Source organism: Numenius arquata, chromosome 1, assembly GCF_964106895.1.
Source record: "Numenius arquata chromosome 1, bNumArq3.hap1.1, whole genome shotgun sequence".
In the NCBI taxonomy this organism is placed as follows: Eukaryota; Metazoa; Chordata; class Aves; order Charadriiformes; family Scolopacidae; genus Numenius; species Numenius arquata.
In genome coordinates this window covers 80,930,000-80,952,364 of record NC_133576.1, presented here as the reverse complement: position 1 = coordinate 80,952,364, position 22,365 = coordinate 80,930,000, and the positions used below count along the sequence as shown (strand labels likewise).

The 22,365-nt window shown below is 39.8% G+C and overlaps 1 protein-coding gene across 2 annotated transcripts in view; it reads left to right on the top strand.

The window, feature by feature from the left end:
* Nucleotides 1-1,275: 1,275 nt before the first annotated feature.
* Nucleotides 1,276-22,365, top strand: part of TPP2 (tripeptidyl peptidase 2) — a 56,853-nt gene continuing 35,763 nt past the window's right edge. The window contains exons 1-13 of one of the 2 annotated variants that reach the window (XM_074159502.1): nt 1,276-1,577; nt 8,722-8,850; nt 10,008-10,103; nt 10,512-10,616; nt 11,285-11,409; nt 12,115-12,278; nt 14,371-14,525; nt 15,441-15,517; nt 16,020-16,147; nt 17,926-18,025; nt 20,211-20,359; nt 20,491-20,606; nt 22,191-22,359. In XM_074159502.1, the coding sequence (XP_074015603.1) occupies nt 1,416-1,577; nt 8,722-8,850; nt 10,008-10,103; nt 10,512-10,616; nt 11,285-11,409; nt 12,115-12,278; nt 14,371-14,525; nt 15,441-15,517; nt 16,020-16,147; nt 17,926-18,025; nt 20,211-20,359; nt 20,491-20,606; nt 22,191-22,359 (1,675 nt within the window). In that variant the 5' untranslated portion in view covers nt 1,276-1,415. The remainder of the gene's footprint in view (nt 1,578-8,721; nt 8,851-10,007; nt 10,104-10,511; nt 10,617-11,284; nt 11,410-12,114; nt 12,279-14,370; nt 14,526-15,440; nt 15,518-16,019; nt 16,148-17,925; nt 18,026-20,210; nt 20,360-20,490; nt 20,607-22,190; nt 22,360-22,365) is intronic. The other variant, XM_074159493.1, reaches the window with a different exon arrangement.

The following is a 22,365-nucleotide window of genomic DNA, read 5'->3' as shown; positions in this document are numbered from 1 at the left end:
TAAGGCAGTGCTCTTCAGGTTTATATTAGTACTTTACTTGCATAAAAATTCTGTAGATCTCTAAATCCATTGATGAGCTGGAAGACATTGCCGATGGCAGCCCACAAAATGGGGAAAGTGCATAATGCACCACTATTTGCTAGCTAACCCCCTCCCCCCCCCATTTCTGCTAAGAGCGAGCAAATGCCAGTTGTAGTTCAATGAAGATTAATGCAGATTCAGTAATAGTTTCATCAGACCCATGAAACAAAAAAATTACACAAACAGAAAATTTCTCAGAAGTCAAAATCCCCTTTGCTTTACAGTAAACATGTTAATGCATCCAGACAAATTTCACCTTTTTCACCCCAATGTAACCCTCTGAACAGAAACTTGCCTGCAGAAAGAGAAGTGATACCCAAGTAACCAGCCAGTTTGTGCCCTTACTGCTGGTTAAAATGGCTATGAAGGCACACGTCAGACTGTACAAATAAGACATCTTTTTAAAAGCAGTTCTCTGTGTATTTGGTTTCAGATACTCAACAGTTCAGTCTGCAAGCTATTATGTGACCATGAAGGCTAGACACCAACTTTAAAAACTCTCATCAAAGTTGACTTTTTCCCTTAACTACTTCACCAAAAATTTTATCTGGAGCTGGCCTCAGCCTTTTAGACAGTCTTTATAGCTCTCCTCTCTGCTAAGCAGCTGCACAGCCATCACACTGCCGTGCAACACACCACAAAAGGCGCGTCAACCCCAGTAAGGGAGACGGCAGCGCTCCTGCAGGCACTGTGCAACCGCCGAAGGTGTTTTTATCCCGGACAATGAATCAGCAAAACAATAAATCTAAAAAAAAAAAAAAAAAAAAAAAGTAATAACCAGAAGCAAATGTTTGCACATCCGTTCTGTTTCCGATTCGGGGGATTTCGCGCCCCGCCCGCGCTGCAGGACTGGCACCTCCCCTCAGCGGTACCTGAGGGAAGGAGGGAGGGAGGGATAGAGGCCACCCGCCACCGCCGAAGCCGGGCAGCACAGACCCCCCGAGCAGGCAGCACCGACCCCCCGAGGAAGCTGCAGCCCTCCCGCCCACCGACAAGCTGGGCCCGAAGGTGCCCCGGGCCGGCGACACCCACCCCTCCCGGGCGGCTCCCCTAGCCGCCGCCGTACGTGGCCGCCTGCTACCGCGGCCGTCCCGGGTCCCAGCGCGTACGGCACATCGCGCCTCCCATTGGCTGCCGCCACCGCGGGCCCCGCCAGCTCCCTCCGTATTGGTCGGTTTCGCCCCGCGGGTTGGTGGGGTTGTATGGCGCATGCGCCTCCCTTCGGCCACGCTCATCCCTAACCCTCTCCCTCCCCCGTGCTGCCCCCCCTTCGCCGTCCGCGCTCTATTCTCGCGCGGCCCCGTTCCTGAGTTGTCGTCCCCCCCGCCTCCACTATGGCGGCCGCCGTAGAGGAGCCGTTCCCCTTCCACGGCCTCCTGCCCAAGAAGGAGACCGGCGCCGCCGCTTTCCTCGCCCGCTTCCCCGACTTCGACGGGCGGGGGGTGCTGCTGGCCGTGCTGGATACCGGTGTAGACCCCGGAGCGCCGGGCATGCAGGTAACGGGCGGTGGCGGCCCTGAGTCACGGCCGCGGGGAGCCCTCGGCGGCGGGCGGGCCCTCAGAGGGCGGTGGGGGGAGCACCTGGGCCCTGCTGGGCAGACCCAGCGGCGTTGTGGCGGGCGGCCCTCCACATGGGGGGACGGGGAGGAGTGTATGGCCAGGGCGTTTGTCTGGGAGCGGCCGCGGCCCCTGGGCGGCCCGGGGCGTCGGCGGGAGCAGGGGAGGCCCCTGAAGGGGACCCTGTCCTGAGGACTTGTTTGTTTGTTTGTTTGTTTGTTTGCTTGCGGTTCCCGCTAAGCGTCCCTTCGCGCGGGCCGTGGTACGGGAGGGCGGGGGGAGCCCTGTACAGGGAGGCTCCGCACCGGTCACCTCGGGTGTTGGTGTAAGGATCCTCCTTTTAAGCCATTTACAGGCGTTTTGGCTTCCCCTGGCTGCCTCTTTCCACGTAGAACTCGTTATAAAGAATACTTTGTGGTTTTATTCAGCCTTAGCGTTGCTTCAACAGTCGATAGCTAGAGGCTACGAACAGCCAGTTAGATCTTTTACATGAAAAGTGTATTTCTGGCAAAATTTGCATACCTCTCTTCCTCAGTGTGTTTTTTCTTGTGTTGTATTGCAATAACAATCTGTATCAAATTTGGCTCTGCCAGCTTTTTTTGGATCTGGTAGCTTTGTTGCTCAGATCATGCAGTGATTGCCATTATAATCTTGATCTCAGTTTTGTAGATTTCTGCATGTGATTGTAATTTTGGCATTTCTCAGCACTTCATTGCTTTTAACTCTTGTCTCTTAACACTTCTTTATTGTGTGTGTTTGTATGTGGCCTTTTTTGTCATTGCTGCTTCCAATTTCTTGTCAACATGTTTTCTCTGAGATGTGGCAAAGGAAGCCTTGAGAAATGAATCAGAGTATGCAACTCGCTTGGACACTGCATCCTTTATTATTTTTTTTTTTTTAACTAAGCAGGATCTGTGTTGGTTTCTACCCTTTCTTTGGCACAGGTTTTACTCGTATGTGACCCAGTTCAGGGACCTATCCCTGGCAGGTCTTAAGTTCGGTGTTCTGAAATGACCCCGTATAGGGTTCAGGTAAGTGAAAGCATGAGGGAAGAGGACAGGTAGGCTGGAAGGAGGGGCTGGGCAGCTGTAACTTTGATTGATTTAAGTTGGAATGAAACTAGTGATTTTGGCATAAAAGTTATTGGTAAGTGGAATAGTGATTGGAAAGCTTAAAGAAAGCTAGCCAAAAAGCAAACAAGGTAATACCATGGGCAGACCAGAAAGTAGTAAAAGACAGTTTGGGACATGTGAATATAAATGGAGTGTGCGTAGTTCTGTTAAAGGAAGAGCCGATGCTTGAGCATTCTCACGCTATTTATGGTGTCGTGCACACACGCACATACACACACTTACTCTTGGGTGCACTTCCTCCTCCTTCAGGCTTAGCCTTAGGTTTCCCACAGCAGAGTCTCAGGCCTTGGGTTTTCTAAAATATTTAATTTAATTGAAAGGTTGAGTAGCAAAAACAGCCCAGGCTGGGTGCCTCCAAGGAGAGGGATCTTGAATAAAGAAATCCCTGGGCAATTATACCCTTGTGATCTATATACCCGCCCCTCACGTGCTCTTCACGTGCTGTCCACATGTCTTTTAGTCCAATGGTGATTTTTGGTCTGGGGTCTTCTGACATCTTACTGGATGCTTTTTCTGTGTCTAGGCAGGCAGGCTCCTCTCTCATTTGCATTTTCAACCGAGGGTTGGAGCCTCCTTATCTTCTGGTTTACACTCCTTGTGTACCTGCACTCACTGGCAGAACGTGGAGAACTGAAGAGTCCCAGACTTGGGAGTAACACTGCTGAAACATCAGTGTGACACCAAAACACTTTCCTGTACTAAAAGACTGAACTCAGCGCTGTACCAGTTATGAAGAAGAATAACTCTCTTGTGGCCTAAAAGCTTCAGCAACTCATGCTAAATAAAGCTAAGCAAACAGCATAAATCACACCATATTGTAATCCTAAGTAATTTATTGTAATTAAACCGTACTGGTTTACAGTAAACAATGAATATCCCTCAACAGCTCTGAAGTTTCACATATGAAAGCAAAAACCCTAAATCTCTAGAGATTATGAGGAGTGGTCAACAACAACAAAAAAAGAGTTTATGTGCAGTTGAGGTAAGCTTTGTTCTGAGATAGGTAACCCGAGGCTCATAAGGGATACTTATGAACCCACATGATCTTGGTATTGACTGTACCAGTTTTTTTCAACCTGTTTTCTCTGTGTGGAGGATAAAATTTCAGGTAGTGAAGTAAAAGATTTGTAGAGAACTGTGGTGGGGGTCATGTGTGGAATTCGTCTTCCGGTGGGCGAGAGCGAGTTTGTTAGAGAAACACGTAGAGAAGCTGTGTGCTCTTTCCACACTGCCCACTTAATACACCTGACTTAGTCTACTTGCTAAACTACAGAGCAGGGAGGCTTATTGCACAGGATGCAGGGAATTATAAAGGAGACGTAGGCAGCACACAGTCTGTACAATAACTTTATGAGTATTTTTTCAGCAAGAGGATGTCCTCGCTCTGTGGAGTGTTGGGCAGTTTACATTTTGCCTCCACGGAATGAGACAGTGTCCTGGGCACAGACAGCGAGACAGCATGGCTGTACTGTGACAAGTAGTTTATAGCCTTGGGAGATATATATATTCATATTTTTTTAATGCCCCTGTCTTCTCTGCTGCTGCTTTTTCTTACTGTCAGTCTTATTGTCAGTCCTTGGCCTGGCATGGAGTTAGAACTATAAGAATTGAATCAGTTGCTTAGAGGGAAGAGAAGGCATTAAATGTAACAAGGTTAATGGGTATTAGAACTTTGAGTTCAAGTTAATGTCAAGAATCATTACAGGCCAAAATGAGCTACCGTTTTGAATACAGTGGGGGTTTAATTCAAAACAAAACAGGTCATGTTTTGCTGCTCCCTAGTGTCTCATTCCTGGGTAGGATTCCTTTGCTTGTTGATTTTATACTTGGGTTTGTAAACACCGATACCCTAAAAGTATGGCATATGATTGCATGCTGAGGGACAAAAAGATTCGGGGACAGAGCATAACAAGGAAGTACCATTTTGTTTACAGTCTTCCCTGGACACTTGCTGCAATAGAGGGAATAGTTACCGGGCTTAACAAACCTTCTTGCATTGATTTTGTTTTTCTATTGGTTGGCTTGCTTTGCCACACAGAATGTTAATCTAACTTGTATGTACTTTGTTTTCTTTCTGAATCTTTTGTAGCCAGTGCCCTCTAGAGAACTCTTTTCATCTTCTTTGCTATTGCTTTACACTTGAGTTGTTGATGCCAACTGTAAAGTTCAGGTTTTTTGCTTCTTTCATGCTAGTTTTTTTCCCCTCTTGGCCGAATTGTTTTCCTTTTGTTATCTGCTGAATCATAGCTTGTAATTCCTCATTAAGGCACAGTGACTGATGAAATTTTAGGTGGGCAGGTAAGGTGTGTTTAATGGAGCATTGTGGTTGTGTGTGTACAGTCTTTATTCAACCCCACCCTGTCCTTTCCCTGTTGCTCTTGTCACTTCTTGTTACGTTTTAGGATAGATAAGTCAGTTCGTCTGCTTCTTACAATTTTGCTTATTTTATGAAGTGCTTGTTGGAAGTATTATTTACTAAAATTAGCTTGTACTTTTATGAGAAGACCTTCTTAGTAGTAGCAGCTAGTTCAGTTTGACTTGCTTTTCAGCACTGAGTTTAAAAGAAAAAAGCTTGAAAATTATTTTATTTTTGATGATGATCAGCTGTCCTGTGACCCAAGTGCTGAAGAACTTGTTCATCTCTTGTTGCTGCAGTAGCTGTCACTTGGAATCAGTAACATTGTATTAGTCTGACAAAAAAACACTCAAATGCATCTGGCTTTGCCTTTTAATTTGGGATTGTCACAGATACTGGTGCTCTTCTATTTTATCGATGAGATGCCAAGATTATGGGTAGATTATTTTTAATGTGCTCAATTTACTAATTTATTTGTTTTACAAAGTCAGAGCTAACATGAAAGTATGTTTTTTCAAACTAAAATGTATAAACAAAAAAACTTTCAATTATAAACTAGTAGACTATTTTTTCAAGTGGTTGTAGGCAAACCATGATATTAAAGATAGGATTTTGCTATAAATAAACTACAAAATATTTTTAATTGTATAAATTTTTGCATTTTAATGTGAAAGATACTAAAATGTACCTTCTGTCCATAATAAATTAATTACTACTTCTGTTCACACAAGAATTGATCAAGTTCACTTGATTATTTTTTTTTTTGTTATGATTATCTTCTTTCCTCAGAATTACGAGACTTGAAAAGGAAAACCCAGTTGAACTGAGTTTCACTGTAGCATTACTACTGGTGGGCAGTGTGCCAAACAGCGGTTCATGTCAGCAGAAGAAGCCATATCAGTTACTTGCACTAAATGACCGTGAACCTGTCTGGATCGTTGCCATTAGGAATTGAACCTTGGACCTTTCCACCTGAAACTCTGAGTTTCTTATGTCTGGCTGAAAGACTCCAATTTGTTGATTCTTATTGTACAAATTCACATGCACGTATGGACTGGCTATTCAGCCAGGAGGCAGAGCGCCGTATAGTGTAGGGGTTGCACATTGTCTTCCTGGCTAGGAAACAACTTTTAAAACTACCCAAGCTCACTATGGCATAAATCTGTGTTCTGGCCACCTGTTGCAGTATAACTTGTCTACTTCAAACAAGTCACCGTGGATTCCATTTTCGTTCTTGTTTTCTTGTGCTTTGATCACTGGATAATTTGCTTTGATTAGAGGCACATTGAAAAAATGTCCGATTCTGACAATCTCAGGTTTGGCTTGCAGTTGTTTTATTAGTGGAGCAGCTCTTGACTTTTGTGTGAGTGGAGACTAGCATTTGAAGGCATTAATTAAAAACAATAGAAAATTATATAGTTTGAGTGCCTCCCCACTGTGTTTTCCAAGTAAATTTTCACTACAGTGTAACTGTTTTTCTGTAGATGTTTTACCAGGTTAATGTGGTTTAACAATTTTCTTAACTGAACGTGAATTCCTGTGATCAGAGTAACAGTCTTGGTTTCTGCAATGGGAGTTCTTCCTTAGCAACCCTCTTCTAAAGCAGTATTTGTTACCTTCTGGGAAATGAAACTAGTGTCCTTTTTATGGTCGCAGTGGATTTGCTTTTGGGTTTTTTTCAGCTGTTTAAACCTGTTTTTATCTGGGGGGGAGGTTGCTTGTTATTTTTCTGCTTGTTTGGGGGAGGTTTTTTGTTGAGATTTTTTGCGTTGAGGGGGGAGTAGTTGGGTTCTGGCTAGTTTCTTTTTAAACCGTGAGAATCTGAGACCTTGGAAGTATTTATCCTTGTTTGTTGAGGAGTAATAAAAAACTTGACCCTTGTTGTCTTTTTGGCAGCAACAGCATGACTTTTGTAAAACAGCTTGATCATGTTGAAAGCTTCCAGCAGCTGAATTCACAATTCCAGAGCATGATTTGAGCAAAACTACCTACCATATATGTTTTCTAGCATCAAAATTATTGATGAAGAATAAAGGCACAATACCAAATATTTAAATGGTAGAAAACAGCAAATATTGCTGCTTTTCTGAACAAGAAGCTTTTTTAACTTTCAGTGTTGTTAGTGTATAGAAGATGTTGGGAAGATTATTGATTTGTTTTTCTTTTTTTGAATGAATCTTTAATGTAGAACTGTAGAAGTAGGTGCATATGGCCAATTCATAGACTCATAGAATGTTTTGGGTTGGAAAGGACCTTTAAAGGTCATCTAGTCCAACCCTCCTGCAATGAGCCGGGACATCTTCAACTGGATCAGGTTGCTCAGAGCCCCGTTGAACCTGACCTTGAATGTTCCCAGGGATGGGTCATCTGCCACCTCTCTGGGCAGCTTGTTCCAGTGTTTCCTCACCCTCATTGTAAAAAATTTCTTCCCTCTATCTAGTCTGAATCTACCTTCTTTTAGTTTAAAACTATTACTCTTTGTCCTATCACTGCAGGCTTGGTTAAAAAGTTTGTCCCTATCTTTCTTACAAGCCCCCTTCAAGTACCGAAAGGCTGCAATAAGGTCTGGCCGGAGCCTTCTCTTCTCCAGGCTGAACAACCCCAACTGTCTCAGCCTGTCCTCATAGGAGAGGTGCTCCAGCCCTCTGAATTCCTATTGCCCTTCGAGTAAATGATACTATATATGGACTATAGTTTATTTGATGTATAAACTCGTACAATGCCTACTAAATGAAACATGTTATTATAAGAAGATAATGTTGAGTATTTTTGCTAAATGTTAAAAAAAAAAAAAAAAATTTTAATCACACTCTTGGTAACTGTGTAGAAGGTTCTTCCAGGTGAAAGGAACTTTAGGTAGGTTAGTGGTTTCTTTTTCAATGTTGTTTAGTTGCCTGCAAGTAATGTGATGTCCATCGGGGCTAGTTTTCATTTAATTTGAGGAGGCTTTAAGTTTATGCTTGTGAACTCTTCTTAGCTAGTCAACTCTTTCTCCTCCTGGTAAAAATGCTCCTTATACAGTATTAGGTGTATAAGCATAGCTCCTAACGCTTCAGATTGGTTAAAACCTGAAGCAGAATCCTTGAAACAGGAAAAATAAGTTGATAGGAACTCGTGTTCCTTTTAGGTTTAAGCTCAGTTAAGAGACTTAAGCTTGTGAGTGCATGTACTTCTGCACCTTTCATTTTGTTAGAGTTGTGCACTCGTTATGTAAAATTTGGCCAGAATGGTGAGATAGAAGCAATGCAGCAAATCTTCGAACACAAATGATAGTTTTAGCAAATGGGTTTGCAAATTTGGGCTTGGTTTTAAATTGGGGCTTCTGTGCTTTATTGATACATTGTGTTTACTTGTTTCTTTTCTAAATCCTTTTTAGGAATGAGTTAGTGAATTTCTGTAAACCAGAAAGATGACACCTTGCTGTTAGTTCATTGAAAAATTGACTAATTTCAAGTTGGTTTTATGACCTTCAGTTAAAGGTTGGGTGCTCAAGAAAGTTAGCTGACATTTTTATTAACAAAAATGCAAAATTTCCTGGTTTGTATCCTAGAGAGTAATAACTACATTTTCAATTTTTCTGTGCTCGTGTTTTCAGATTACAACCGATGGGAAACCCAAGATAATTGATATAATTGACACAACAGGCAGTGGTGATGTAACTATGTGTACCATTGTAGAACCTAAAGATGGGGAAATTACTGGTCTTTCTGGAAGAACTTTAAAGGTGAGTATTTGGTGGTAGAGAGACACTACTGGGCATCTTTTTCTTTCTTTCTTGTTTAACAACAAATTTAGCACCTGTTTTGATTTCTGCAGAACTGAATTCCTTTTAGCTAGATTTTATCCAAAACTAATACTACATTTGCTCATCTTCATACAGATTGCTTGACATTTCTTTTACTTTTCATATGTCTTTAAATGGAATATTCTCTATAGCTGAATGGGGGTGTGAACAGGGTTTTGTTGGGGCCTTGATAATCATTTAATTATTCTTTGCGCAAATCAGTATCTGACACAGTTTTGGAAGTTGACTGAAGAAGACATGATAACACACTTTAAAAATATCAGACGCGGTTTCTGTCTTTAAAAGTGCTAGTATTTTCCGCATTTGTATAGACTACAAGAGGAATCATGTTAAGCTCATGGTAAAAAGTCCTAGAGGCTGAAAGATCTGTGAGGTCTTAGTTGTAGGCTCACTGCGTTCTCACTATGAATAGAACAGAAATGGTGTACGGTTTTCAGAAAGGAAACAATAAGATCTATAAGAGGTCTCGGCTACATAGAACTGCTGATGTTACTGTCATGTTCTTGATTGGCTGGTTAGATTGATGAGGTGATATGGGGATATCAAATCTTTGGATCTCTCCATGCTATCGGCTTTCTTCTGAATTTTGCACAGAATATGCTTGTAAAGGTCAATCTGTTGCTCTCTTTTGCTGTTGTTTCTAGGAATAGTGGATCTGATGTACGGAGAGTCTAAGTTGCAGCAAGATACGAATTTAGACATTGAGATGTTTGTCGTGACCTCTGACATAATATTCCTTTGTGCTAGGGTGCTCCTTTTCATTTATAGTGCTATTATTTCCATCAACCACTATCCAGTGAAGTCACTGCTGTTTTAAAAGTAGAGTATCGGGGCAACTGGTACTTAAAGACATTCAATGGCAGTGTCACGTGAATTGATACTGGTTCCTCTGGAACAGGATTGAAATTGCCATGTCATGTTGAAACTTAGCACAGTAATTATTGTCATGGAGACAGGGAATTAAATTGGCAATATTTGCAAGTCTGTTCTGCTAAGCTCTCTTATACAGTATTAATTGATTTATTATTTGTTTTGACACCATTAGTTAACCTATTTTTGAATATAATTTTCTGTAGATTCCAACAAACTGGGTAAATCCTTCAGGCAAATATCACATTGGCATAAAAAATGGCTATGATATCTATCCTAAAGCTCTTAAGGAGAGGATTCAGGTAAGGAATTAAATTTTGCTTCTGGTGTATGGTCATATTTCACTGTTGTGATACTTAAGTTTTTCTAGGAGACTACCGTATGTGACTTATTAACCCACGTAGGCTGCTAGCCAGCGCTTGAGAGCTATTCTCTCACAGATTTTTGTTTAGTGTTGACATGATCCATTTCTTCTGTGATTTTTCAGAACAGGAGGTAGCCTGGTGGTCCTCCTCACAATGGTCCATTGAGGCCAAAAGTCTAGAAGTTACTGATACTGGTTTCTTTTTTCTGTGTAGCAACTGATGTTTATAGTATTGTATTGAACTTTTTTGCTTCTCAAATCAGAATTTTAAAATTTATTTTTGTAGTCTTCATACTTTGGCAGATGTATTTGTCGGTATTTTGAGGAACCTGGTTTTATTTTACAGAAAGAACGCAAGGAAAAGCTCTGGGATCCTGTTCACAGACTGGCTCTAGCAGAGGCCTGTAGAAAACAAGAAGAATTTGATGCTGCTCATAGCTCTCCCTCCCAGGTTTGTATAAGTATAAATAAATTTGTAAACTTTTTTGTTTGCAATAGTTTGTTACTGGTTGAGAGGATTAAAATATTTTATTAGGTGAGTGAAGGAAAAATGCTTGTGATTATTTTGGCAGATAACTTACCAGTGTATCTGATTAATTTAAAAAGTCTGTATACGGATGGTTGTTTGACTTGCTTCGTGTTGTTAACTTTCTAAACTTGTCAAATACGAAACAGGTATTACTTACAAATACTTTGTAGGATGTTTTTCATAAATTTTATTTTTAATTTAATAAGGTCTTTTTTGAGGCTGTCATCCTTGCTGTGTTCAAAGTTGGAATCTTCTACACATATCCTTTATTTCGTAAACTAGGTAGTATTTCAGCGAAGTATCAGATATACCTCAAGTCACTTCTGTGTCATTTAACAATCTGGAAAAAAAAAAATGAGAGCTTTAAATGTTACAGTTAAAGAAATTGGAAATAGTTGTACATAACAGGCCAAAATTAAACAGTGCACTGTTGAAGACTATTGAACTGCTTGGTATTTGTGACTTCTAGGGTGATCTTACATTCTTGATGAAATAATGGAACAAATGTGTAGCATCAGAAAGGAATATAGCATTACCTATCTCGTGATAATTTTAGAAATACTCTAACTGTATTTTTCTTGCCTAATTAGGTAAATAAGCTAATAAAGGAAGAACTTCAAAATCAGGTGGAACTGTTGAATTCTTTTGAGAAAAAATACAGTGATCCTGGACCAGTGTATGATTGTCTAGTATGGAATGATGGTGAGACCTGGAGGTAAATGCGTAAACTTGTCTAAAATCTCGTTCTACACGTAAAACAGCATCTTGCATTGAAGACTGTTAAATTTTAAGTCTACCCTCTTTATAGAGGTCTTAAATATTATTTGCTTTAAAGTGATCCTACTGTATCACTTGAGTTTCATGACAAAGTTCAAATCCCAAATGAAGATGGGGTAGAATGAAGCCTTGTTAAAGATGACGTGATAAGTGTAAACTTGTGGGATTTTCTTCTGAGGCAGAGTAAAATAACTTTGAGTATCAATTGGCGATAGGAAAAACAAAAAAACCCCAAACTAGAAGTTTTTGCACAAACTTCAGAATATATTACTGCACTTTTCTTGACCGATAATGTGCATCATACAAAACAGAGGGTAAGACTTCAAATGTTTGTGTACTAGCTAGCTCTATTAAAATTTCTTCCTTGAAGAAATTGCCTGAATTGCCATATGCTTGCTTTTCAAAGACAGATTTATTTGAATTTAGTAGCATTTGAAAATCAGTTTATTTGGAGATCTTTGTAGTTGCTGGATCTAAATGTAAACAAACACATTTAAAAATACTGACTTAAAGAAGTAAGGTACCATAAACATAGAACCAGGCTTCTTGAAGTCTTTGCGGTACTCTTTGCTGGGAGAGGGGAGGTAACCAAAAGTTTACAGCAGCTGGAAAATCGCCTTTTTTTTTTGTTTTTTATCAACAGAGCCTGCATAGATACAAGCGAGACTGGTGACTTAACTAGCTGTACGGTGCTAAGAACCTACAAAGAGGCTCAGGAATATGGATCTTTTGGAACATCTGAGATGTTGAATTATTCTGTGAATATATATGATGATGGAAATCTTCTTTCCATTGTGACGAGTGGAGGTAAATGAAAGTAATGTTAAGAAAATTTTGCTGCTGAGTAGGTATCATGAGAAGCAGCAATTTGTATTGGGTCCTGATTCTGATACTTGGGATGGCTCAAGACAGCTGTCTTAATACAGCATTCATTACTGTAGCGATCAAGATCAACATTAAGATTTGCTGAATTAAACCTATAATGACAGCTCATTTCCAAACTTGCTTGCGTTTCTGTCTGAAATATTGTCAACAACTTTGTGTTCATATGCATGTGTACGTAGTGCATATACTTAGGTAGTCTTTAAGATGTTCCTGCATCTTAAAGCCTAAAATAGAGAGAACCTTCTTTGAAAGTACCTTTTTTTTCTTTTGTTTATTAAATATAGAGTTATTGATTTTTAGTTGCTGCCCTTTGTGCTTGTATAATTTAAGAATCTTAAGACATGAGTAAAAGGGGTATCAATCTTTATTTTGGTTTATCCAAACTATTTTGTGGTGGCAGGTAACACTGTAGCTATAGCTCCAACCACTCTGAACCCATATTTTTATATTCTTTATATAATCATGGTTTGTTTTGGAAGCATCCTGAGTGATTATGCTGGTATTTGATTTGAAAAATGCTCTTAATTTCTCATGAAACTATCCTATCTCAGTAGAACAACAGAAGCAATTCTGGCTTCTAAATCGATTGTAATTTTTTTTGAGAGATTCCTTTTTATACTTCCATGCAGTTCTAGTTCTAATGGTCTTTTTTCTTAATCCCCACTATCTCAGTCATCCCTGGCATAATTTTCGTAACTTTGAGTAGGAAGTGTTGAGCTTTTTAAGTAATTTCTGTTAGTGGAATGAAATTAATACTTCCTTTCTCTCTGCCTGTTGCCTCCTTTCTCCCCTCAAAAAGCTGAGAAGAGACAGACCGACCCCTGCCTCTCTACAACTACCTGAAAGGAGGTTGTAGCAATAAGGTCTCCCCTCAGCCTCCTTTTCTCCAGGCTAAATAACCCCAGCTCCCTCAGCCTCTCCTCATAAGACTTGTGCTCCAGACCCCTCACCAGCTTTGTTGCCCTTCTCTGGACCCGCTCCAGCACCTCAATGTCTTTTTTGTGGTAAGGGGCCCAAAACTGGACACAGCACTCGAGGTGGGACCTCACCAGTGCCAAGTACAGGGGGACGATCACCTCTCGAGTCTACTCACCACGGATTTATATACTTATAGCTCAATAAGTGAAAACGAATTGAGCTGTAGTGTTTTAAATTGGGCCCAGGTGAACCGCATGAGGTTTAAGAAAAGCAAGTGTAGAGTTCTGCACCTGGGCCGGAACAATCCTTGTTATCAATACAGACTGGGGGATGAGGTATTAGAAAGCAGCCCTGAGGAAAGGGACTTGGGGGTGCTGATTGACGAGAAGCTGGACATGAGCAGGCAATGTGCTCTCGCAGCCCAGAAGGCCAATCACATCCTGGGCCGCATCAAAAGATGTGTTGCTAGCAGATCCAGAGGTGACTCTGCCACTTTACTCTGCTCTGGTGAGACCTCACCTGGAGTACTGTGTGCAGGTCTGGAGCCCTCAATAGAGAAAGGACATGGACCTGATGGAGCGGGTCCAGAGGAGGGCCACGAAAACGATCAGGGGGCTGGAACACCTCTGCTACAAGGACAGGCTGAGGGAGCTGGGGTTGCTCAGCCTGAAGAAGAGGAGGCTCCGGGGAGACCTCATAGCGGCCTTCCAGTACCTGAGGGGGGCCTACAGGAAGGCTGGGGAGGGTCTGTTTACAAAGGCCTGCAGTGACAGGACGAGGGGCAATGGTTTTAAGTTGGAGAAGAGAAGATTTAGATTGGATATTAGGAAAAAATTCTTTACTATGAGGGTGGTGGAACACTGGAACAGGTTGCCCAGGAAGGTGGTTGAGGCCCCTTCCCTGGAGATATTCAAGGTGAAGCTCGACGAGGCCCTGGGCAACCTGGTCTAGTTGGGGGTGTCCCTGCTGACTGCGGGGAGGTTGGACTAGATGACCTTTGGAGGTCCCTTCCGGCCTGGACCATTCTATGATTCTATGAAATTGGTATAAATGAAGTTCACTAAACGTACAGTGATACAACTTTTCATTTGCTCAGGAGCACATGGAACACACGTGGCTAGTATTGCAGCTGGATATTTTCCAGAAGAACCGGAACGAAATGGTGTGGCTCCTGGAGCTCAGATTCTGGCAATCAAGATTGGCGATACGAGACTAAGTACAATGGAAACTGGCACTGGTCTAATAAGAGCTGTGGGTATTTCACTGAATAAATTATTAATCTCAGCAGTGTGACTTAATTGTAGAATATTGTGGAACACTTTCTGCTTTACTTACTCATAGGCCGTGTTTTATGGTTCTAGAATATTTCCAACAACAACAAAAAAAAACCAACAATCAAACACCCCCCCCCTCCAAGAAAATCCAAAACAAAGAAAGATAACCCAACCAAAAAACCACACAAAAACAACCAGAATATGTTTTAAAACATCTCTTAAGAATAATATTTTAATGTAAAACAAGACTTATGATTCCTTATTCTGTGTTGTGAGTGTAACTTTTTATAGTTACTTAGATAACCTACATCTTAAATAAATCTAGAATAGAGACTAGTATTTACTTATGTGGCTGAGTTTGTTTCAACTCTGTTTCTTAAGAGTGAGGAAAAATACTCCTTTTTAATGATGGAAGGCCCAAGGCCTTTTCCATACGGTGAGTTGATGGGGAAAAATTTTACACAAGAAAATGATTTGAAAATAGGAAATTAAATTTGTTGCCCATAGAATATCTTGCTATGGCAACATGAAGATGTACAATGATGTTTGGAATTAAAGAAAACTGCAGAGGAAAAGAGAATTTGATGTTACTGAGGACAAACATTTGAGACCATACTAACAATGTCTTCAGTTTTCTCTTAGGGTAATGTCTTACTTCATAGTTTGAAACATGGCAAAAATAAGACTGTTCACGGAGTGTTTTTTTTTTTTATTCTGTTTGTTCACTGGGAAAATACCACTTAAATAACTGATTGAAGTAAATTATTTTCTTTTATGGAGTCAAAATAAATTTATCCCTTTTTATTAGATCTATAGCATATCTGTTTAAGTAAATGTTTTTTTATTATTCTATGACTAGTATGTATTTTGGCTTTTATTTTTACTTTATCAGATGATAGAAGCAATAAAATACAAATGTGATCTTGTCAACTATAGCTATGGAGAGGCAACACATTGGCCAAATTCTGGGTGAGTACTACTCTGGGTAACGTATGGAGTATTTTAGTATCACAGAAGTGGAATTATGTTTGTTGAGCTTTGTGTAAATGGACTGTCATTAAGAGTGAATTGTCCAGGCCCAAATGATTCATATACATTAAACTGTTGCAGTTTAAATTTTCAACTATCTTCAAAACTTAAGTAAACCTATCGAAAGTGCTACTGATTTATAATACAAAGAATATTTTAGAATAATAAGGAATTTTTGTAGTTGGAACACAACATAATCTGTGGGGTTTTTCTGAAGCCCTAATATTGCTACGCAACTGCTACTCCTTTTTAAAATCAGAAGATATTTTCTGTGGTCAGCCTCTGTAGCGGAACTGCCTCTGCTAGGTGTGGGAAGCAGGCTGCATAATATTCCTTGTTCTGTGACTGGTCACAGAGATTCTACTAGAAGTGGGAGTTTTGCCCTGTGGGAAGAAAGCAATATTGTTGATTCAATGACTTCATTTATTTTCTCTTACCTCAGGAGAATTTGTGAAGTAATTAATGAAGCCGTGTGGAAGCACAATATAATCTATGTTTCAAGTGCAGGAAATAATGGCCCTTGCCTTTCTACAGTAGGATGTCCTGGTGGAACTACATCTAGTGTAATAGGTAAGTAATTTGTTTCAAAAAAAAGAAAAAAAATACATTATTCAGCTTCTGTCTTTTTAAGTTTTGTACTTGTGTTACATGTTTGAGATCACTGGTTGATTGCTGAACTAAATCTAAAAAAATATCTAAGACTACTGGGCTACAAGATTAATTCTGAGGGAGGCACTTGTTGTATGCTTAGGTATAAAATTTTAGGTTGTTGTCTTCTTACAATTCAAGACCTTACTTATGTAGAAAACAGAGGTACGAGGCGGATGGTCTTTGATGTGGCTGTGTATACAATTTGAAAAAGAAGTCTTTGTGGTCTGACCTATTTAAAGATTCCAAGATTACTCTTTTAACTGTAACTGAGCAGACCACTTCACTCAGACCATTAGCTGCTGATAAATGCAACTTGTAAAAAATATAAGTAAATTGGATTTTAATTAATTTTCTGGAAAGTTTTGTAATGCTTTCTAAATTGTCAGAACCAGTTTTAGATCATCTGTCTTCATCAGATACTCTAATTTCTATTTGTAGTAAAATGAAGCTTTTAAATTTGGATATACAGTAATTCCATGACGTGCCCTAGACAAGTCCTCCTAGGGGAAGAATTCTTTCAGCTGCAGTGTTGCTTCTGTGTGAGTCTATCGCTGGCACAATAAATGGTTTTTCTGATGGGCTAGTGTGTGTTTGGTATATCAGGGAAAGATTAAGGAATGAGGTTTATCAAAGTGTCTAGCATTTGGGGTTAATTTCCCTAGTCTTAATTTTTATGTAAATCCTCTGATGCTGCATTACTGCATTACACAAGATGCCTGTTAAATCTCAGAATTTTCATGCAAGGAGACTAACAGGTAGACTTTGAAAGTTGGAGAGACAGTATTTCAGGACAGCTAGTAGAATTAACACCGATTACTTTCTAAAAGTTAATCTGCAATTCAGCTGACTTGTATCACTCTAGAGACTGGGTGATGGTTCATTCTGCATGCAAAGTAGCTTGCTCCATCTGGAGTGAACCAGGTAAGGGTTTGGTTTTGGTTTTTGAGGATAAAGAAAAATAGAATTGGCAGGGTGGCTTACTGCACACAGATACCATGGACGTGGACTTTGCCAGACTGGTTTCTCAGATTGGTATGGTAGTTTTCTACCATCATGACAGTGTTTGTGCCATAAAGAAAATGGACCGTACACTTTAGAATAGGTACATGGGATGGATGCAATGCGCATGCTTGCGTTGTGTTCTAAAGGTACAACTTCAGCAGGCTTTGACATAGTCATTTACATGCTCTGAGTACTTTGATATACAGGGAAGTAATAACTGTTTCATTACTGTGTTTGAGCTGTGTGGATGTGGCCATCTGCTCCAGGTGGTGTTTCTGTGAGCCATGTGAACGTGAACCAATTCACATACATTGCTTCGAGGTATGGTTGGTGTAATTTTTAAGTGTCAACACAGCCAAAGGGGTGCGGGAGAGAGTGGAGGCGTGTATAAGTGATCTGTTGTTAAAGAAGTGTAGAAGGTGAATACATTCCATTCGAATTGAATAAAAATGGAACTTTGAAGTTTACATAATATTTTAATATTATACAGTATGACCCTCAGCATTATTACTGTGTAGCATGCTGCTTTACACTTCCTTGTAAAAATATCTGGATTTAATGAGATGGAAAATTTTTCCATTTTTAAATGTCAAGCAAAAATTCTTCTCATAATGAATTTAAAACACAGAAGTATATAATTTTTGCTTTTAATAAAAATTCGTTGTACGTCTAAAATGCTTGAATATTTTTTACAGGTGTTGGTGCCTATGTATCGCCTGACATGATGGTTGCTGAATACTCTTTAAGAGAAAAACTGCCAGCAAATCAATATACTTGGTCATCCAGAGGGCCTAGGTAGGTTATACTAAAACAACAAATTCATTACTTTGGGATTCAGATTATATAATTCAAAATCTGAAAATGCATCATTAATACCAGAATAAGTGTTTCCTTCCCATGAGAAGAGCCTAGGTAGCCTGCTGTTGTTGGAAGGCCTTTTTACGTTGTGCTCTAGAACTCCTGGAGGAGGGGGAAGACCACTGAATTGCCTCGGCACAACCTGTGTGTTTCAGGAAAGTGTGTTTGATGAGCACAGACCTATTCAGAGATTATAAAAGTTGTCAAAAAGCTGTTTGGAAACTTGTTCTTTTTCTGTAAATTTATTTTTTTTCATAGCATTTATTTCATTAAGTTAGCATAGTGAAGTTAACTGTTCCATTAGTATTGAACTACTGTTACGTCATACTACACTGCTGTTACTGCAGTGGTATTGGTTGTGGCTTCAGTAACATTGCTGTGATGGCACAACTTACTCAAGAGTTTTGTTTGCATCCAGTGCAAGTGTGTGTAGACAGAAAAAATGCTTTTCTACCCCACCTCATAGAAAACTATCTCAAAGATCTATAAAAGAAAATTTAGGGGCAATGAAAACTTCAGTTTTTATTTCATGTCTCAGAAGCATTTGATAGTAATGAGGTAGCCTGAAGAAAAAGAAACGAATAGCATCTCTTCTCGAGTTCTTGCCCATGTTTAAACTTGGGAATTGTTCTTTTGAGTTGTGGAGTTACTGTATACTGTAGTATACAGTAGTAATAGTATACAGTAAACTGTAGTTTAGCTTACAGTAGTATCAGCTGAAGGGAAAAATAAAAAACATAGGTTTTTTCAGGTTGGTCCTTGGTTTATTTATTAGATAGCAAATGCTTCCTTATTAGCATTGGTCTTCAAAGTTAGCTGTCATGGTGTTTGTATATTTGCAGGCAACTATACTGTTCCAAGAACCTTATTGTGTAAATTGTCATGTTTCATGAAGGGAAAAGAGAAATGTGGTTTCTGCCTTCAGCTGATGAAGGAAGAAAGATTTGTAATTAATATTGGTATACGTACACACCCATGTATATGTCAAAACTGTATTTTGTGTGCTTTGTCACTTTGCATTGTAAAATAGTCAGAATGAGGATATGACAGCTTGAAAGGCCCGAGTCTGGCCAAAGGAGGATTCCCCTTGTGTAGGGTGCAACACGCAGGTGACTGGAGCATTCCTAAGGCTTTGCTAGAGCTGACTTGGGGAAGGGTCTAGTCTGTCCAAGTACGCAATAAAGATTCTCAGGCAGATAATGCTGTGCACTGCTTGGCCAGATGTGTCATGATACAGAACCTGTTGCTTATATAGGGTTGTCAGAAAATATGTCCAAATATTACATTACAGTATCGCACTGAGAGTAGCCTTATTTGAGATAAATTTTAGACATGCGAAGCTGTTAGCGTGGGATATAAAGATTCTAAAATACCCTGGGTCTCCACAGAACTGAATAGTTCAGGCCCAGTGTTGTCCTTATTCAAGTGGTGCAATTTTTGTCTATCCAGAGGAAGGAAGATGGAGTATATCTGGCTCATACAGTTGAAAACTAGATGCTGCTTTACCTGTGCCATAGGTACTTGCTCTGTTCTTAAATATAGCTGGGCAAGAAAGACAGGTGGCTTAAACCCAGCTGTTCCTGATTTCCTTCTTGATGTTCCTTTTGTTTTCTCCCCTTGCTTTCCTTGTCTCAAGTTCTGTATTGTAATTCAGAATTTGACCTGGTAGTGAAGTGGTGACATGCAAAATTAAAGATCTGGATTTTGGATCTCTTCTAGTCTTCCTCTCCCTTTTACTATTTTTCTTTAAAAATAATAACTGTTAGGCTATGTAGAATACTAATTTATTTATTGAAGTGTTTAGTAGGTTTATTTGTGTGCATTTTCTAATTCAAATCCCAGAAGATATTCCGCTAACTAAACTGAAACTTGGTGAAGAGTATTGAAGGAATGAAAGTCTAGAAAACTTTCATTGTAAATGAGGCATAGCTGATGATTAATGTGACATTTTAAATTGCTACTTAATGGCATGCTTTTTCTTGGGTTTAATGGGTTAATGGATTTAATGAAGTAATATACTTGTACATGTTCCCTAAAGTTAAATAATTTAAGTGTACAGGTAACTTCAAGATAAAGTGTGCAGAGAAAAATGTTTTTTTCAACAATTCTGTTTTAACACTAGCACTGATGGAGCCCTTGGAGTAAGTATCAGTGCCCCGGGAGGTGCTATTGCTTCTGTTCCAAACTGGACGCTGCGAGGAACACAACTCATGAATGGTACATCCATGTCTTCTCCCAATGCATGTGGAGGCATTGCATTAGTATTGTCAGGTAATGTGCTACAATGTTAAATATAGATGCATAGCGTAACAGAGATTAGATACAGCATTTTTTGCTTTAGAGGAAAAAGTAACTTTCACATTTTTTGTTGTATACAATAATACCCTTCTTTTTAATTTCAGGACTCAAAGCTAATGATATCCATTACACTGTTCATTCTGTCAGAAGAGCTTTAGAAAATACTGCAGTGAAAGCTGAAAACATAGAAGTATTTGCACAAGGACATGGTATTATTCAGGTACTTGCTAGCAAAAAACCCAACGTAATATAAATAACTGCCACTGGAAAACTAACCCACAAAAAAAGCAGCAGCTTTCTAGATAAGCTCACTCAGTTTGCTCCCATCTCAGATCTGATTGAGGGAGAAGAAGGGAATGTAGTGGGAGAGGAGGAGGAATGAGGTGGTTCTTTCAGTTTCAGCATGCAGTTACTGTAGAATAAATGTGTTAACTAGACACATTCTTAGACTGATGAAAAAGGTATGTGGACATAAAAGTGGGATGTGGATTTGCATGCCTAAATTCTGTTCTAATGTCCAAAAATGTTTTTATGGTATTGTCAGAGAGAACTGAACTTGTTCTGTGCAGACAAAAGCTTGAACTGTAAGTTCTGGGCACTGAAAATACAGAGATACCCACGCTAGTTCACAAAGCAGTACAGCTGCAGTTGTGTGATGACTTTGCTCTGGCCTGCACTGAAAAATCTGGGTGTTCATTGTGTCCTGTGGACTTCGAAGTAGCTTGGAAATCTGTGATGTGATCCTTTGTATGGTGAAGGCATAGTGAGTGACAGTCTCCCTATATATAAGCTTAGGTTCTTCAAGAACTGCTTCTGGTTTTTGCGTGCAGTGACTCCCATCTAGCCAAATAGAGGAACTGAGATTTTGCTCTCATGCTTAAAGATGCCAGATATTAAATGCTTAGCCCTAAACTCATGTTCTGGAGATGATAGTACTTAGTAAGTAACATCCACTAAGCACATCTGTGTAACATTGAGTTTGATACAGAAGGCAGCAATGGTGGTAGCCACATCAAATAAAAAAAATTGCCACAGGAAGATAAAATGCAGCAGTCATATCTTATCATTTAGTAGTCTGTGATTAAGGCATGTGTTAAAACTGATCTGGGAGATTAAGGGTGTTGTATGTCCATTGGTCTCAAAGGAGAGTGCCCTAATGTCTGTTGGTAAAGGCAGCTCACTGTAAAGTAGAAGAGATTGTTTTAAAAAGACATCCTTCTATCTCGCTTTCTATTACTCTACTGACTCCAAAAATCTTACAAAAAGGTGAACTTGTCATCTGTGTTTGTTGTGACAGCTCATTTACTTAAATCCAGGGCTGGATTTCATGACCCAGTTCTCATATTCCTTATCACTTGTCTCTTGAACTGCTCAACATCTTGTATTGTATAAAAGGTTTAAATGCTTGACTAGCATTGCTCCGTGTATGAGAAAGGCACCTAAAATGGTATAGTAGGTCTGGGCCTTTGAAGTCCTCTTCATCTTTGAAGTCATCTCTGAAAACTTCTGTTATGCGTCTTTTGATGTATTTATAGCAAAAGAGATTTGTGGAGGCTTTTTGTTTGGGGTGGCTTTTTTTGTGTTCTTGACTTTCTGTGCTCTGTGTGGCTGTTGCACACTGAAAATGTTACCTTGTTTTTTATACTGAGTATTGTGTGTAAGGCACATTCATTGTGGCTCAAGTAGCATGTGAGTTACTTCACTGTTTGTTGCTGTGCTTGCTGAACACTTCATATTGAAGATAACACGCATAACTTACTATTAAGTTGAAATTTGTTAATTTAGAATGTGTTCTTTCTAACAGGTTGATAAAGCCTATGACTACCTCATTCAGAATTCGTCATTCACAAGTAACATAGGCTTTACGGTTACTGTCGGCAGCAACCGCGGAATCTACCTCAGAGATCCTGCCCAGATAGCTGCACCTTCTGATCATGGGGTTGGCATAGAACCTGTCTTTCCTGAGAATACAGGTAGGA